The 19,399-nt window shown below is 40.6% G+C and overlaps 1 protein-coding gene across 1 annotated transcript in view; it reads left to right on the top strand.

The window, feature by feature from the left end:
* The window catches only part of LOC143926383 (embryonic protein UVS.2-like), a 36,669-nt gene extending 33,074 nt beyond the window's left edge, over positions 1-3,595 (top strand). Inside the window, exons 12-13 of the mRNA XM_077450237.1 lie at positions 806-1,028; positions 3,490-3,595. Coding sequence (XP_077306363.1) covers positions 806-1,028; positions 3,490-3,500 — 234 coding nt within the window. The 3' untranslated portion in view covers positions 3,501-3,595. The remainder of the gene's footprint in view (positions 1-805; positions 1,029-3,489) is intronic.
* The last annotated feature ends 15,804 nt before the right edge of the window (positions 3,596-19,399 follow it).

The raw sequence follows: 19,399 nt of genomic DNA, 5'->3' as shown, positions 1-19,399 counted from the left end.
CGGGTGCATAGAGATTGACCACTAATGTAAGGAGAATTCTTCCTACTGGCCAACAACATAAGAATTCTTCCCACTGGACATCAATGTAAGGAGTATTCTTCCTACTGACCACCAATGTAAGGAGAATTCTTCCCATTGACCACCAATGTAAGGAGAATTCTTACTGGCTAACAGTGTAAGGAAAATTCATCCTACTGACCCCCAATGTAAGGAGAATTCTTCCCACTGGTCACCAATGTAAGAAACATTTTTACTATTGACCACCAATGTAGGGAGCATTCTTCCATTTGACCAGCAATGTCAGGCGCACTCTTCTCGGTGACCACCACACATGTACCATGAGCTGTAGATATAGTAATTATTAGTAGGGGTTCCCTGGGACCAGAAAGATATTCCTCCGTGCTAAAAAGGCTAAGAAAGAGTGTTGTATAGGAAAGTATGCTAAGGAGAAACACGGATGGGTCAAATGGGATGGTGGATGTGGATAAATGTATTTCTGTGATATATATTTGGAACTGAAAGGATTGTTAGCAAAATAGATGGTGAACTATGTATTACTTTATGGACTAGATAGGGACTCTCTGGGGCTATCCATTATTGTCCAAACATGCCCATAGATGTGACAGCTGACGCAATGATTGTTCAGCCAAGCATACATGCCTATGCAAATCTTAAAAGAATGGCACAGACTGGTCAGAAAAAAACAACTTAGTTGATCCATTTATCACTTGAAATTATTCAGGGAAGTCCACCCAGTTTGCTGAGTGCAATTGTCCAATAATCTTATGTTTTAATTCCTTTACAGGTCTCTGTAAATGTGACAGACTTCAACGTGGAGTACAGTAACACATGCGGTTTTGACTATATGCTCGTTTTCAATGGACCAAAGACCACCTCCCCATTGATGGGAAAATTTTGTGGCAAAACCACCATACCTACCTTAACCTCCACAGGAAATACCCTTGTTTTTCAGTTCCACAGTGATGAGTCCGTTCAGCTCAATGGGTTCTTCGCCAAATATGCCTTTGGTAAGTATTTTGGAAAGGTTTTTTGAGACAGGAGACACATCTAATGCTGGGTATTTTATCCTTTGGTAGTAAAACAAAGAGATTATAATTAAAGGCTAAGGCCAGCTAAAGCCTTTTATATTATTTTGGAAAGAGTGGTGGTGTAGTTGCTCTCAGTGTCCCCATTGGGGAGATTTTCCCTCTTCATATCAGGACAAGAATTGATGATTCAACAAAAGAACAAGCAGTACTAGGGGCCCTGTATGCAGATAGCATACTAGTAGAACATAAAGGCATTGATTTACAAAAGCCATTTAGGCTGTTCACTTTGCAAGGGAAGTTTCAGTTATCCTATTCGCCTTTAGTAACTCAGCCTCAAAGCATGACCGATTGAAGTGTGTGTAAATCCTAACAAGCAGCGACTCTGATTTTCTCCCTTTTGACTGTTAAATATTCCATTCCAACCATTCTTTTTGAAAAAGTTCCTGATGATTCTGCCAGAAATCTTGGCAGCTGATAACTTCCTTTAGAACAGCTATTTTCAAACAGTATTTCATGGAACCCTTGGGTTCCACCAGACGTTTCTAGAGGTTCCTTGAGCTGTGGCTGGTTGACCTCCTATTTGATGATGCCTCCATAGTTCTGGGGTCAGTGCTACTTGGCAGTACCAGCTGCAGGATACGAATGATCTTTTTAACTTTCTGTAAGCAGGAATTCTAACCACTTCTGTAAGGAACATTCTTTCCATTGATCACCAATTTAAGAGCCATTTTTACCACTGACCCTTAAAGAATTGGTTTTAGCAAGGGTTCCCCCAAGACCTAAAAATTAATTCAAACGCTCCTCAAAAGGTTGAACTCTAGACTCTGCCTGTGTGCAGTCTCCTGAGTTACATTGTTCCCATTTATCTCTATAGACTTCAGAACCCCCTTCGGCAGCCATGCACAACTCTATAGGTTGGTCGGGGTTCATTGAGCTGTAAGTGATTGGCCTCCCTTTTGATGGTCCTTGCATCATTCTGAAGCCAATGTCATTTTGGCATGACATCAGTGATGTTTTAATCTGTAAAAGTGTCTGCAAATTTATTTCAAGGGTCACTCCTGATTAAAAAGGTTGAGACAGGCTGCTCTACGCTATGGAGAAGAAGGGTTTCTAAAGTGCCGTCATAAGGTGACACCGCTGCTCCTCCATAACTACAATATGGTAAGCGGATGTTGCCATGCAAGGACAGGAAGAGTGTTCCAGGCAGACACACTAGGTCAGGGCTGTCCAAACATTTTTCAAAGAGGGCCAGATTTCATGAAGTGAACATGCGTGAGGGACGACTATTTTGCCTGCCATTTTTGAACCATTAAAATTAAATGCAAATTAAATATTTTATGCAAAGTTTATTGTAAACGGCATACTATTTATGTCATAACAATATATGATGAGAGAGAATATGTACATACATACATGCATACATACACTTTGTTCACGGTAACGAGCTCAGGCGTGTTGTGTTTTTTTTTTGTAATAACTCTCTCAAGGAAAGGAACCATGTTCCGGTTTGATGTGGCCCCCCAAGTATATACATTGGTGGCTCCCAAAGCTCAAGCATGTTAGGTATATTAACAGCATAATAAACCCTATCTTCTTTAGCCTGAAAAATCCAGAGCACCGTGCACATTCTTAGTATGAGCCGGGGTGTGTGGCTGGGCGTGTTCACAAGTCTATGCGCCCGAGCCCGCAAGGAAGCTGACAGCGCCACCGCCAATCACAGGCACAGTGACATATACCCGATCTCTGCATCTGAAGAGATCAGGGATAGTGACAGTGCCTGTGATTGGTTCTTCGCTCTCTCAGCTTCATAGCTGTTCAGGCACATAGGCTTGTGAACACGCCCAGCCACACGCCCCGGCTCATACTAAGAATGCGCGTAGCACTCAGGATTTGTCAGGCTAAAGAAGATAGGTATATTAACAGCATAAAAAAAAACATAACACGCTCAAGCTTTGGGGGCCACAGGTGTGTATATATATATATATATATATATATATATATATACACACATACACATATATATGCAAATTCCAAATGGGGGCCACATCAAACCGGAAAGCGGGCCGCAAATGGCCCACGGGCCTGACTTTGGACATGCCTGCACTAGGTGAAAATAAAGGGGAAAAAATCCTAAAAAAGAAAGCCAATGCAGCCATCACATCTAAGGACTAGGAAGCTACAATATATATTTGTGTTCCTGGATTTGGATAGGCTTTAATTTATTCATTGCGTAGGCATTTTTTGTGCCTTACAGCTGTGGTACAATTCTAGATGTCAGCAGAGGAAGCTATAGGTGAAATTAGAGGTTACAGCTCCTAGTTTAGCTAAACCCTGTGGGATCCGCTATTGAGCAATAAACACCTGTTCATATCTGGAACCCCTTCTTGCTTTTATTAAAAATGTGATCAATAATCTAAATCTTTTTTTGTTTTCTTTCTAGTGAAACAATAATAAGAGGAGGAAGCCAAATCTATAAGAGAAGATATACTGCAATTCGAGTTTTGGTTTTATTGGTTATTTACACATGCCTACTCTTGGTTGTGTCCGTATAATTGATAATTAAATAAATTGTAATATTATTTATAAGTGATTTAATAAAGATTAATAATTAAATACCATACATTTGTGTTGGTGCACCATTGTCTTTGCTTATAGTTCTGTTACTTTGTCATGTAATGTAGCAGGAGTGAGGACCAACTCCCACTATGTGCAGTGACCACCACAGGGTAAAACATCTGTCACCGCAGGAACACACTGCGACACAGCCTAGCGCTGCGCTGTAGCGTGCTGCATTTTATCGCAGTGCGCCGGCCTGTATCACACTGTGGTGCCAGGCAGTGCAGCACCTTGCCCAACATAGCAGTGAATGAAGATTCCTCACAAAGTCACCATTCCTCACACAGTGCTCAGCGGTGGGGGCAAACAGGTGAAATTACACCGCTGGCCACATTAGCAACAGTGTCTGGTCTGGTTCAGTTGAGAGGAGGGTGAGAGAATGTTCCTACAGTAAAAGGGAACTGGGCATGAATTATAATCTTTCATGTTAACCATTTGGGTAAGGTAGAGTGAGAAAAAAGGGAAGGAGGGGCAGCCAGCTTGGGAGAGGAGGTGGTGGTGGCAAGTGACAGAGGTTTTGTCCGAGGGGTGAACTGGTGTCTGTGTGGCTGCACTTCGAAGTGGCAAGGTCCTTATACTAGTGCCTGCTGCCTAATTGAACCCTCTTAGAGGCTGGGCCATGGTATGTGAGGCCTTGTGACGTATACAGCAGCTTCCCTCTTTGCCTTTGGGCTGAAACAAGAAGAGTGTATTGTTTAGCTCGTGATAGAGCTGGTAAAGAGACTCCACACTCGGTGTCTCCCAAAAAGTCTCTGTAGTCTGTGTCAGGACAGGTGTCACTGGCAAGTGAAAATAAGTTGCCCTTCCAGCGTGGGGCTCAGTGAAGTCATTTGGCTTCTGCCCATGAGGGGTGCTAACTCACATAAGAAAGTAATCATATAAATTATCAGCATGCAGTTCCCACATGCCTATATACAGAGCATTTTTTTCTCAGAGAATTGGTGTAAGAACTCCCCCTTTCTGAGTCACCCTTTTTTTGCCACCCCTACTCCTCTCTCATTACCATTCCTTGGTTCAACCCCTACCCATCTCCCATTACTGCCCTTTTAAAGAATACAGAACCAAGTATCATTTTGTGATGGTAAATAATTTGTATGGAATTTGTTAAGAAATGCAGTAAAATATATCCCCTGTAGCCAGTAACAACAGAGCCTCCTCCAGCAACAATAGATCCACCCAACAGCAATGAGCCACCCAAACAACCCTCTCTCTCCCATCAGCAACAATAGCCCCCCCCCCCCAGCAGCAACAACAGATCTCTCCACAGCCATCATCAATAGACACTCCAGCAGCCAGCAACAATAGACCCTTCCCGCAACAGACCTATCATAACAATGACTGACCCCCCAGCAATATAATACCCACCCCCAGCAACAATAGGCCCCCCACCAGCAAAGATAGGCCCCCATGCAATGCAAAAATAGATCCCCTCCAGCTAGAATAGATCCTCACCATCAATAGACCCTGAAACACACTCAAGCACCTCTTACCATTACATACAGACGTAAAATGTTTCTGTATGCCGGGATGTAGCGGCCATCTTACTGGTTGGGGACTTTTTTTTAACCAAAACATGCGTGTGTACAGTTCTATCATGTGAATCTTATTCTTTATGTAGCGTTACCCCTATAGGAGCTGCTGAGTATTGTGGTCAATCTGTGACCCTGCCCCAGCCAGACATACTCTTGTCACTCATCCAGAAACATAAAGCAGTCTTTTCACTTTGTTTTTGTTTGTTTTTATTAAGGGATATTAAACTTGGATAGGGATGGGGAGTAATGAGATGCCCAAGTGATCAGAACTTTGCAATTTAGGACTATATATACATCCGGTATATACATCACTCCATTTCTCCCCCTACACACGGCTTCCTCTCTAATCTTCACTCCTTTCTCCTCCTATACATCGCTTCCTCTTTAAACTTCTCCAAACAAGCTAGCGCTGATTTGGTAGGCCTGACACTGGCTCAGCCAGGCCTAAAGCAAATGCCCTTTACAGGCAGGGACCATGGTTCCCTATGGTGTAGCAAACAGAAAAAAGTCCCAGTGTTAGCTGTCCCTCTGGCTACTGCTCCCGATACCACCTCTTTAGGAACTGCTAGCCCTCCTGGCTGCAGCTGCCTTGTTTCACTGATCATGATACCACCATCTTCCAGACTGGCTCTGCACCCATCCCAGACTGCTGCATCTCTGTTATTTCAGGCGTGCCTCCCAGTCCTCCCAATGGTGTGCTCACTCACCAGGCCCAAGGTCAACCCCCCCCCCAGACTGGAGAGCTCCCTCAAAGGCCCCCGACAGCCTAACACTCCATCTCCATTCTTCCACCGAATAAACTCCTCCCCAGCTGGGCTGACCCTGGGTATTTAAGGAGGACTGCCCCCTGCCAATCCAAGTTGGGGATTGGTCAGGGCTCCTTAGAATACCCCAGGTGGCTCCACCTCCCCTCCAGGCTCTCTTTCTAGAAAACACTCTCGAACATTCTAGAAAGAAGTAGGAGGTCCTAGTGATGCCACCTGTGAGTCACGCAGCTCTACCTTGAGCCACTCCTAGCCCAGATCAAACGCACCCAGGCTTGTACCTGCTCTACGAAAAAAAAAAATAATTCCCTATCATACATTAAACTGGATTGAGATCTCTGCATTATGAGGAGTGTCTTTTTTTGTCCCTCTATGTGATTGATTGAGATCTGGAGGATACGTTTATATTGCCTGGAAAGGTATACAGAGACTAGCGATTTCACTTGACTGCTGCCCATTGCGTGTTTGACCTTTGTAATGAAGGTCTGGGGAGGAGGGTAAGGTGCAGTGTGATTGGGCGCTGATGGTGGTTTTCTCACATATGCGCTATTTAAATGCACTTTAACTTCAGAAGCCCTTTTTGGACATCTCTTGGACTTTTCTCTTTATGGACTCATGAATTTAACCACTTTCAGACCAGACCAATTTGCTGGTCAAAGACCAGACCACTTTTTGCGATTCGGCATTGCGTCGCTTTAACTGACAATTGCGCGGCCGTGCGAAGTGGCTCCCAAACAAAATTGACGTCCTTTTTTTCCCACAAATAGAGCTTTCTTTTGCTGGTATTTGATCACCCCTGCGGTTTTTATTTTTTGCGCTATAAACAAAAATAGAGCGACAATTTTGAAAAAAACGCATTCTTTTTTACTTTTTGTTATAATAAATATCCCCCAAAAATATATAAAAAAACATTTTTTTTCCCTCAGTTTAGGCCGATACGTATTCTTCTACATATTTTTGGTAAAAAAAATCGCAATAAGCGATTATTGATTGGTTTGCGCAAAAGTTATAGCGTTTACAAAATAGGGATAGTTTTATAGCATTTTTATTAATAATTTTTTATTATTTTTTTTTTTACTAGTAATGGCGGCAATCAGCGATTTTTATTGTGACTGCAACATTATGGCAGACACATCGGACATTTTTGACACATTTTTGGGACCATTGTCATTTATACAGTAATCACTGCTATATAAATGCAGTGATTCCTGTGTAAATGACACTGGCAGTGAAGGGGTTAACCAGTGGGTGGCAGTGTAGGGGTTAAGTGTTCCTAGGGGTGTGTTACTAACTGTGGGGGGGTTGTGCTTTCATTTAGTGTACACTGATCTCTGCTCCAATCACATGGAGCAGAGATCAGCGTCACTAGTTGCTAGGCAGAATAGAGAAATGTTGTTTACACAGCATTTCCTCTATTCGGCAGCTCCGTGAGACGATCGCGGGGATGCCCGCGGCGATTGAGTCCGCGGGTCCCGCGACCGGACTCACGGGGGTCCCGACCAGCAGGGCGGCATCGAATATTGAACGTACCTGTACGCCAATATGTCAAGGGTAAAGTGTAAGCGCTCAACTTATAAATGTATTTTTAGTAGTCACGCATATTACTGTGTCTCAAAAGTGCATATAGGGTAACCCCAAGACAAAGGGGAAAAAAAAAAAAATTTCAATGTAGTGACAAAGAAAGTGACTATAAAATGGTCTATAAATATATATGTGGAAACCACAAAAATGAAGACTGTGTGGGTAAAAATTATCCCAGTGAGAAAGAAGCCAAACAATGACTATAATTGTATACAGAAGAATAAATAAATAAAGTCGCGCTATGGAAAAATCAAATCTCCTAAGTGATAGAAATATGTGAAATAAATTGAAATTAAAAAATGGAGAGAGAAAAGGAAATATACTGGGTTAGAGCTGCCTGTGCCTGAAGCCCTCACTTCCTTATTGGGGAGGAGAGGGAAATGAAAAATGTGAAATAAAAAGGTTATGGCGCTAAACCCTATTAGTGATGAGATGAGTTAACTTATCAAATCCTAGTGTTTAATTTTTTATATAAAAAGAAAAAGAAAAAAACTGTTGGTGATACCGTGCAAAGATATCCTAAAGCAATTTTATCCAAAACAAATTGTGTGTGATTAATGTGGAGTCAGCATTCATGTTCCATTATAATTAAAACCAAAAAATGGGTATTAAATTATCCTATACGTATCAACCTACTAAAAACATGTAAACCTTCATTAAATGTGCAAAATAGTGGAAATAATGTTAATATTCGACAATATGTTAGTGTAAAACAGATTGTGCAAACATGTGCAAAAAATGTGCAAAAAAGCAACTAAAGGTCAGAACAACCAAGGATCAAAAATAATTCAACCATAAAATCGCATGAAGGCGCTAAACGTGCGAATAGGCAATATTTTCAACCAATAATCGCATGAAGACGCATCTGTGTCCAATATAAGTCCAAAATTAATATTTGGCTTGATAGTACTGCCTCTTCAGACTATTGTTGTAATTGTTACAAAAAGTCAATGGGGGGTATTTGATTCACTCGTGCAAATAGTGCGGGCTTTCAATTAGAGAACTTCATCCCCGGTGCGCCACTCTGTGCTATAGTATGTGAATGCTCTCACCAGAGTTAATGCCCCTGTGGGGCTGGATGGACCTTCACAATGTAAGCCACTGTGTCGCTCTCTGGCTGCTGCTGGTGCACTGGGTGAAGCTTCGTTATTCCGTCCGTATGGTATCCAACGTTAATTATATAAGGGAAGACATATCCATAGTGTAATACGTTCTTAACCAAATCGTTCGTTTATTAATATTAAAATCTACTCACATTTTACATTAAAAGCATGTGCATATAGAAAAAACTCCGCCGTTCGTCTCAAACGAGTGCACACAACGTGGCCACGCCCTACGCGTTTCGTCACTACGACGTCCTCTGGAGCGGCCATATTGGTGCACCTTATTGCTTAAATAGGGTGCAGTGCTCCACTACGCCTGCGCTGAAATAACAGCGCCATTTTGGGTGTGGGATGCCCTTACTCTGCTGGAGATGAATACCATTACTCCCCCTAGCGCCCTTAGGGAAGACAGATATAATTAGCCTTGGAGCACTGCAGCCTACCCATAAACCATACTCAGTTTAGATGACATTCCTTAATCTTCTCCCATTTAACCGGACGTTTATAATTAAGAAAATAAAAATGACACTAAAAATACAGTAAATAAATGTATGTATAGGAATACATACATAAAATTCACATATATAAGATTCATACATATATAAAAATTCTTACATAAAAATTCATGCATAAAAAAGGGGGTACACATTAATACTGAAAAAACGCATGAAAATTTATAAAGATTATAAAAATTATAAAAATTATTTAAGGGGTTTTAATATGTTTAGAAAAGTTTTTTTGTGCATACTAATATGTGAATATAAATGAAGAAATTATTCCAGAGGAAAGTTTTCCAGGAGGAAAGTTTTTTTGGGGAGGAATTAAATAAAATAAAATTCTTAAAAAGATATAGATGTATATGGAGGTGCTAAGAAGGTCTGTTTAACATCGTCCTATAGGTGATTGTAATATTTGTGACTGTGTGTTTGATTCCTACAGGGGAATTTTTAGATAATTTAGATAAGTCTTGTTGTAATTCCGACACATCTAATGTGTTTTGAATGAATAACATTCGACCTGAACCCGAAGGTGTGGGCCATGAGGTGTTTATGTTGGGATAGATAGGCTACTTATATATGTGGTTAGGTCTTGTCGGGATCCTGTAATGTTATGTATGTGTATGGGTAACATTCGGCTACGGAATGTTCGTCCAGCATTATCCAATGCTGAGGCAAACAGTTGACTATTAAAAGTTAGTTAAGAAGCAATTGAGGTCTAATTCTATGTTCATTCCCCTTGGCTGGAGGGTATCTAAATTAAAAATCCATTTCGTTTCGTTCCTGGATATTTTGATCGTTTTGTCTTCCCCTCTCCAGTGGCCTCTTATTTTGTCTATTCCGTAGAAAATCATTTGTCCAGGGTCCCGATTGTGGAAATCCCTAAAGTGTTTGGAAACACTGTGTTTCTGGAAGCCTTTTTTGATATTTGCAATATGTTCCCTTATCCTGACTTTTAACTCCCTGGTAGTCCTTCCCACATATTGCTTATGGCAAGGACATTCAATGACGTAAGTGACGTGGGAGCTGTTACAAGTAATCAATTCTTTGATTTTATATTCTTTTCCATTAGAGGTGGAATTAAAAGTAGTGTTCTTTTTTTCGGTCTTTTTACTATTTCTGCATGGGAGGCAGTTTCCGCACTTATAGAATCCTTTTAGGGTCTCAGAGATTCTTATTTGTTTTGGTGGGTCCACCACATTTTTTACTAGTTTGTTTCGGAGTGTTGGAGCCCTCCTGTAGATGAACCGTGGTTTGTTCGGCAACATGGCCTGGAGTGAGCTGTCTGCTTGTAAAATCGGCCAGTGTTTTTTGATGATACGCTCTACATCTTTATGTTGTCTGTTATACCCTGTAAGGAACGCGATGTCATGGAGGTTTTGTTTTGGTTTTACTTTCTTGCCTTCAATTAATTTTTTCCTATCCATATGTTTTACTTCATTTTTTAATTTACGGAGATTTTCTTCTTTATATCCTTTCTTCCTAAACCTTTCGATGACGATTTCCGCCTGCTTGTCAAAGTCGTCAATTTTGCTACAGTTCCTGTATAGCCGTAGAAGCTGGCCTTTGGGTATGTTCCCTAGCCACCTAGAATGGTGGCAGCTATTTGTGGGGATGTACCCATTGCGATCCGTGGTCTTGAAGAAGGTGCGGGTGCCAAGATTTCCTTCATGTTTGTAAATTTGGAGGTCCAGATAATCTACAGTCTGGGTGTTAAACTTTCCTGTGAATTTGATGTGATATATATTGTCATTGATTTCTCCAAAAAAGTCTTGCAGTTGTTCTACCGTGCCTCCCCATACCAATACAATATCGTCTATATATCGACGGTAAAATTTCAAATTTTGCCTATGCACTCCATAGATTTGTTCTTCCTCCCATCGGTTCAAAAACAAGTTCGCCACACTTGGAGTGTACTTTGCCCCCATTGCCACGCCTTTCGTCTGTGTATAGAAAGTTCCATTGTACCAGAAATAGTTCGAAGTCATTGCCATCCTTAGGCCTTCAATGATGTATTTTATTTGTTCCTGTTTTAAATCCGATAGTCGTTGTAATGCCCACTCGACACTGCTGATGCCATCCTCTTGTTTTATATTTGTATATAGCGATTCCACGTCTATCGTCACCAATATGTCACTTTCACTAATGGGGATTCCATTCAAGTCCTCTAGTAATTGCTTACTGTCCCTTAAGTATGACCTTCCTTTTGTCACCAGGGGCTGTAGGAAACCATCCACATATGCCCCTAACCTGGAAAACAAAGAATCGATTCCACTTATTATGGGTCTCCCAGGTGGGTGAGTTTGATTTTTGTGGATCTTAGGGACGTAATAAATAACTGGGGTCTTTGCCGCCTTTGGAAATAGGTATTTCACCTCTTTTTTATTCAAAATGCCTTGATCTTTGCCTTTTTTGATATATTTCTTAAGTTTAGTTTCATATTCTGATTTCGGGTTTTTCTTCAACTTCTTGTATGTGTCAGGTATATTCAACAAGTTCTCCATTTCTTTCTCATAGTCTTGTCTATCCAAAATGACAAGGCCGCCTCCCTTGTCTGCGGGTCTGATGATGATCCCCTTTCTCTTTTCTATTGATTTAATGGTGTCCCATATTCCTTTTCCTTTGGTTTTTCTCACCTCTATATTCCTTAGGTCATGTTCGACCATCTTTTTGAAGACCTTAATGTTTTCATCCTGCTGGACTTTGGGATTGAAGGTTGAGTTATTTCTTAATTGCGAGTGCTGGTAAAATGTGTTAGTATCTTCCTTCGTATGTGGATTCCTGGTTGCAAAAATTTTTTTGATGTTAAGTTTCCTCACAAATCTTTGGAGGTCTATATATGTTTCAAATTTATCTAGTCCCTTATCTGGGGCAAACTTTAAGCCCATGTCCAGCACCCTTCGGGTTCAGGTCGAATGTTATTCATTCAAAACACATTAGATGTGTCGGAATTACAACAAGACTTATCTAAATTATCTAAAAATTCCCCTGTAGGAATCAAACACACAGTCACAAATATTACAATCACCTATAGGACGATGTTAAACAGACCTTCTTAGCACCTCCATATACATCTATATCTTTTTAAGAATTTTATTTTATTTAATTCCTCCCCAAAAAAACTTTCCTCCTGGAAAACTTTCCTCTGGAATAATTTCTTCATTTATATTCACATATTAGTATGCACAAAAAAACTTTTCTAAACATATTAAAACCCCTTAAATAATTTTTATAATTTTTATAATCTTTATAAATTTTCATGCGTTTTTTCAGTATTAATGTGTACCCCCTTTTTTATGCATGAATTTTTATGTAAGAATTTTTATATATGTATGAATCTTATATATGTGAATTTTATGTATGTATTCCTATACATACATTTATTTACTGTATTTTTAGTGTCATTTTTATTTTCTTAATTATAAACGTCCGGTTAAATGGGAGAAGATTTAGGAATGTCATCTAAACTGAGTATGGTTTATGGGTAGGCTGCAGTGCTCCAAGGCTAATTATATCTGTCTTCCCTAAGGGCGCTAGGGGGAGTAATGGTATTCATCTCCAGCAGAGTAAGGGCATCCCACACCCAAAATGGCGCTGTTATTTCAGCGCAGGCGTAGTGGAGCACTGCACCCTATTTAAGCAATAAGGTGCACCAATATGGCCGCTCCAGAGGACGTCGTAGTGACGAAACGCGTAGGGCGTGGCCACGTTGTGTGCACTCGTTTGAGACGAACGGCGGAGTTTTTTCTATATGCACATGCTTTTAATGTAAAATGTGAGTAGATTTTAATATTAATAAACGAACGATTTGGTTAAGAACGTATTACACTATGGATATGTCTTCCCTTATATAATTAACGTTGGATACCATACGGACGGAATAACGAAGCTTCACCCAGTGCACCAGCAGCAGCCAGAGAGCGACACAGTGGCTTACATTGTGAAGGTCCATCCAGCCCCACAGGGGCATTAACTCTGGTGAGAGCATTCACATACTATAGCACAGAGTGGCGCACCGGGGATGAAGTTCTCTAATTGAAAGCCCGCACTATTTGCACGAGTGAATCAAATACCCCCCATTGACTTTTTGTAACAATTACAACAATAGTCTGAAGAGGCAGTACTATCAAGCCAAATATTAATTTTGGACTTATATTGGACACAGATGCGTCTTCATGCGATTATTGGTTGAAAATATTGCCTATTCGCACGTTTAGCGCCTTCATGCGATTTTATGGTTGAATTATTTTTGATCCTTGGTTGTTCTGACCTTTAGTTGCTTTTTTGCACATTTTTTGCACATGTTTGCACAATCTGTTTTACACTAACATATTGTCGAATATTAACATTATTTCCACTATTTTGCACATTTAATGAAGGTTTACATGTTTTTAGTAGGTTGATACGTATAGGATAATTTAATACCCATTTTTTGGTTTTAATTATAATGGAACATGAATGCTGACTCCACATTAATCACACACAATTTGTTTTGGATAAAATTGCTTTAGGATATCTTTGCACGGTATCACCAACAGTTTTTTTCTTTTTCTTTTTCTTTTTATATAAAAAATTAAACACTAGGATTTGATAAGTTAACTCATCTCATCACTAATAGGGTTTAGCGCCATAACCTTTTTATTTCATATAATTGTATACAGACATAGTTAAAAATAAATTATAAAAGTCCATAAACAGGCGTAAAGTCCATATGAGAATGTGCAACGTATCAATCCAAAACGTATTGTGCTGACAACCAAGGTTCTGTGTTGGTAAACCAGAGAAGATGATATTTCACCCTGTGACGGTCCCACCACCTTATGAAGTGCAGGCTTACCGGATCTAGATGACCCTAGCAGACATACGTCTCAGGGGTCAATCAAAGCTTATGGTCCTAGGCAAGGGTTGGATGTATCAATCGTGCCGTATACGATCCCCACAAACGACTAGACGTAATCACAGTTCTTCATATGTATGTGTAAATTCGACAACAACTCAGGCATGGAAGATGAAGAAACAAAGCCAACATGGCATAATAACGTTTTTAAAAAAAAGACCTTTAATAAAAAATATTCTAAAACTCACATTTCCAGAGTGAATAGTAAAGCATGTCAGAGAGATGAAGGTGGCAGTAGCGGAGTCCTCCCGACGCGTTTCGACCTACAGGTCATCATCTGGGGTGGGCTCCTGCTACTGTCATACTGCCTTATATAGATACTTGTACAATGAACTGATGCATTTACCCCAAGTGTCATAATCAAGCCCACTTCCGGTTTTCAAAATGGCGGACGGGCGTGCGTTCCACGCCTCTATTGTTATGCATTCCACCCATCTATTTAGGCCTGGAGAGCATAGTTGGAAATAATAATCAGTCAACTTCCGGTTATAACGGAAATGGCGGTGTGGCGTGCGTTCCACGCCTCGACCAGCATGCGTTCCACCCATTCACTGTGGTGAGAAAAGGTAGGAAGGAAAGGTACTTACTTAATCAAATAATATGACCACTAGCAGGAATATGGGGCCATCCCCTTGTATGTATATGTGTATATTCCAACTTAGATCGGGGGGCATGAGGATATATTAAGCTCTCATCACAACACGAAAACCGGAAGTGTGCGTCCATGATCACACAGGAACCGGAAGTGGGTGAGCATCACTTCCGGTACGGAACGAAAATGAAAACGAGGCTTGAATATGTAAACAACATTGTCTCATCACTAATGCTGCTATAACTGTGCCACAATGACATCTAGTGGCCAAAAAGTAGAATAAAACTTGACAATCATAAAAGGACTATACATAACATATATCCCATTGTACATGATATGTATCGCATGATATAAATTTATATTTATAATCCTATGGTTTAGACAAACAGTTTTGACACAGAGGATATACAAATATCGGACTGATATGGCCAAAAAAACAACAAAAGAGAGCATAAAAAATGGAATAAAATAAAAATAAATGTAGAAATAAAAATAAAGATAAAAACTGTTTAATCGAATATACCTGCAAAAAAATTTTGTGATACCAGATTGCGCATTGCACATAGCTTCTATGAGTCATCTATGAAAGCATTAATGTCCCACTCTACATTCATACCGAGTGGAGAGTGGGATTGAAGCTCATAGATCCAAAAAGTCTCTAACCTGGAGACCCCACGTGTGGGGGGACCCCCTCTCCAGGGTGGGGTGTACCTGTCTATCGCGACAAATTGTGTGCCCCTTAAATCATTATTGTGACATTCCCTATAATGTCTAGGCACAGTATGTTTAGACAATTTACTTTTAATCAAAGAAATGTGTTCACCAACCCTTGTGGAAAAAGGCCTGGTGGTACGGCCGACATACTGTTTCCCACAAGGGCAGGTTATTAAATAGACCACATATTTAGTCTTACAGGTACAGAAACACTTGATTGAATATCTTCTCCCTGTAACTGTAGACGTAAATTCTGAAATTTTACGTTGGGTCAATGCATTATGTTGGCATACGCTACATTTTTTGCACGGGTAGTAACCTACCAAGTTGTGAAAAAAAGTAGGCTGAGTGGGGGCATTAATGATATTAGGGGCTATTTTACTTTGCAGAGTGGGGGCCCCTCTGAACAAAACACTGGCTTTTTCAGGGAGACTTGGACCAAGCACAGGGTCTTTTCTCAAAATGTCCCAGTGTTTGCTGAAGATCTTTTTCACTTGCCTGTGTTGCATATTAAAGGTGGTTATGAAGGACCATCTAAATTTATCATTATCATTCCGAGGGGTTTTGAACTGCAAAAGAGTATCCCTATTTATATATGAAACCTCTTGTAGTTGTTTTTCCAAAGTGGGAGCATGATATCCCTTGTCTAAAAACTGCTCTTTTAAACGGTTCGCCTGTTCGAGAAAAATGCGGTCATCAGTACAATTACGACGTAGTCTAATGAATTGACTACGAGGAACAGAGGTGAGCCAACTTTTATGGTGACAGCTATCGATGGCAATATAGCTGTTACGGTCGGTGGGCTTAAAATGTGTTTTAAAGTTGAAACCCCCTGACGTGATTCCAATTTCCAAGTCTAAAAATTGTATTTTATCAATACTAGTCTGATAGGTTAATGAAATTCCCCTATCGTTGTTGTTTAAACCGCTGAAAAATTCACAGGGCGTTTCGGGAGTGCCCCCCCATAGGAGGAGGATGTCGTCTATATAGCGGACCCACAAAATCAATGATGGGCTCCGCTGAGCATAGACGACATCCTCCTCCCATTTAGCCATGAAGAGATTGGCCAAACTAGGCGCAAATTTAGCCCCCATGGCTACCCCCCTTTTCTGCGAATAGTACTGACCATCAAACCAAAAATAACTATGGCTAGTGGCAAATTCTAATAATTCTATGATGTAATCACGTTGGCAAGGAACTAATGTGTGTTCTTGATCTAGAAAGAAACGAACCGCTTGGATCCCCTTATCCTGTGGGATGCAGGTATAAAGGGATGCCACATCTGCGGTGGCTATAATACATTGTCCTTGAAAATGTGTACTTTCCAATTTTCTGATGGTATTACCTGTATCCTGTATGTATGAAGGCATTTTTCTAACGAGTGGTTGGAGATAAAAATCTATATACCTGCCAATACGTGCTGTGACAGAATTGATGCCACTCACAATTGGTCTACCGGGAGGGGCCGTCAGGCTCTTATGGATTTTAGGTAGATAATAGATGGTAGGTATTCTAGGGGATACTGGAACCAAAAAGGCTCTTTCTTTTTTGTTCAAAATTTTATGTTCAAAACCTCTATCAATAAGGGTTTTTAATTGCTTTTTGTAAACACTAGTAGGATTATTGGGTAGCTTGCAATACGTATCTGGCTCACTCAAAATATTTGCCATTTCTTCCTCATAATGAATCTTGTCAAGTATAACTATACCTCCTCCCTTATCGGCAGGGCGTATAATAACCTGTTTCTGATCACAGAGAGACCTCATTGCAACTTTTGGTAAAGAGGTCGAATGGTGCTTTTTAACCGGTAATTTAGCTAAATCGCTGAGTACCAAATCTCTAAAAATTTTTACTGCGGGAGCAGTAGGTACTGGAGGAGAGAAAAGAGAGGGGTTGGACAACCCTGAATGGACAGTCCCTGACGTACTGGCATAATAGTCTGTACGGTACGGATTAGATGTAAGATACCTCTGAATATTCATCTTCCGTGTGAATTTGTGTATGTCTATAAATGTGGAAAATTTATTGAGTTTGTTAGGGGGTGCAAACTTTAAGCCCTTGTCTAAAATTGACATCTCCTCAGGTGTGAAAGACTTGGTGCTTAAATTAAAGACCCCCTGGCCTATCAGAGCCTTCTTCTTTTTCCGTCTTTGTAATCTCCTTCCCCCTCTGCAACCTCTCCTCGTTCTTGGCCCCTTTTTTTGGGGTGTGGGTCCTCGTGAAAACCCTGTTGTTCATAATTGGTATTAGGAGGATTGTATGGATAGGGGGAAGGAGAGTGCCTGATATAAGTGTTGTCAGAATTTCTCATATCCCGTAGAGGTGCAAACCTGTTCTGTGAAGGAGGTATGTCCTCATAGTGATGAATTCCCTGGTTGTGATAATAAGGGGAGTTTGCCTCTCGAGGAGGAGGGTAGTTTTGGTGGTAAGAGGAATATGCGGTTCGTGGGGAAGAATGGTATGGTGAGTTATTGTAATCACGAGGAGCAGAAGTGTTCCTGTGATGGGAATGACCCCTTTGGTACCCACGTCCTCCTCTTTTACCTCTTTGGCCACCCTTACCCCTTTTTTGGTTACTCGACATAGGTGGACTATAATGTTGAATATTTTGTGTCCCCTTGTCGGACCACTTCTGGACAACCTCACTGTATGATCTATGGAATGGTATATCCTGCGAGGAAGAAGTGCCCGGATTTAAACTATTTTCTATATTCGCAGAAGGAATGGTTTGGTTAAGGGGTGATGCTAAAAAAAGTTTTTGCCACCCAAATACATTATTTGTTTTTTATTATTTTGTTTGTACAAAACAAATAATGTATTTGGGTGGCAAAAACTTTTTTTAACATCACCCCTTAACCAAACCATTCCTTCTGCGAATATAGAAAATAGTTTAAATCCGGGCACTTCTTCCTCGCAGGATATACCATTCCATAGATCATACAGTGAGGTTGTCCAGAAGTGGTCCGACAAGGGGACACAAAATATTCAACATTATAGTCCACCTATGTCGAGTAACCAAAAAAGGGGTAAGGGTGGCCAAAGAGGTAAAAGAGGAGGACGTGGGTACCAAAGGGGTCATTCCCATCACAGGAACACTTCTGCTCCTCGTGATTACAATAACTCACCATACCATTCTTCCCCACAAACCGCATATTCCTCTTACCACCAAAACTACCCTCCTCCTCGAGAGGCAAACTCCCCTTATTATCACAACCAGGGAATTCATCACTATGAGGACATACCTCCTTCACAGAACAGGTTTGCACCTCTACGGGATATGAGAAATTCTGACAACACTTATATCAGGCACTCTCCTTCCCCCTATCCATACAATCCTCCTAATACCAATTATGAACAACAGGGTTTTCACGAGGACCCACACCCCAAAAAAAGGGGCCAAGAACGAGGAGAGGTTGCAGAGGGGGAAGGAGATTACAAAGACGGAAAAAGAAGAAGGCTCTGATAGGCCAGGGGGTCTTTAATTTAAGCACCAAGTCTTTCACACCTGAGGAGATGTCAATTTTAGACAAGGGCTTAAAGTTTGCACCCCCTAACAAACTCAATAAATTTTCCACATTTATAGACATACACAAATTCACACGGAAGATGAATATTCAGAGGTATCTTACATCTAATCCGTACCGTACAGACTATTATGCCAGTACGTCAGGGACTGTCCATTCAGGGTTGTCCAACCCCTCTCTTTTCTCTCCTCCAGTGCCTACTGCTCCCGCAGTAAAATTTTTTAGAGATTTGGTACTCAGCGATTTAGCTAAATTACCGGTTAAAAAGCACCATTCGACCTCTTTACCAAAAGTTGCAATGAGGTCTCTCTGTGATCAGAAACAGGTTATTATACGCCCTGCCGATAAGGGAGGAGGTATAGTTATACTTGACAAGATTCATTATGAGGAAGAAATGGCGAATATTTTGAGTGAGCCAGATACGTATTGCAAGCTACCCAATAATCCTACTAGTGTTTACAAAAAGCAATTAAAAACCCTTATTGATAGAGGTTTTTAACATAAAATTTTGAACAAAAAAGAAAGAGCCT

The sequence above is a fragment of the Lithobates pipiens genome, unplaced genomic scaffold (assembly GCF_037356315.1).
Source record: "Lithobates pipiens isolate NorthernLeopardFrog02 unplaced genomic scaffold, aLitPip1_a1.2 Scaffold_10, whole genome shotgun sequence".
Lineage (NCBI taxonomy): Eukaryota > Metazoa > Chordata > Amphibia > Anura > Ranidae > Lithobates > Lithobates pipiens.
Note: the sequence above shows the minus strand (reverse complement) of the source record. Positions and strands in the feature narration are given on the sequence as shown.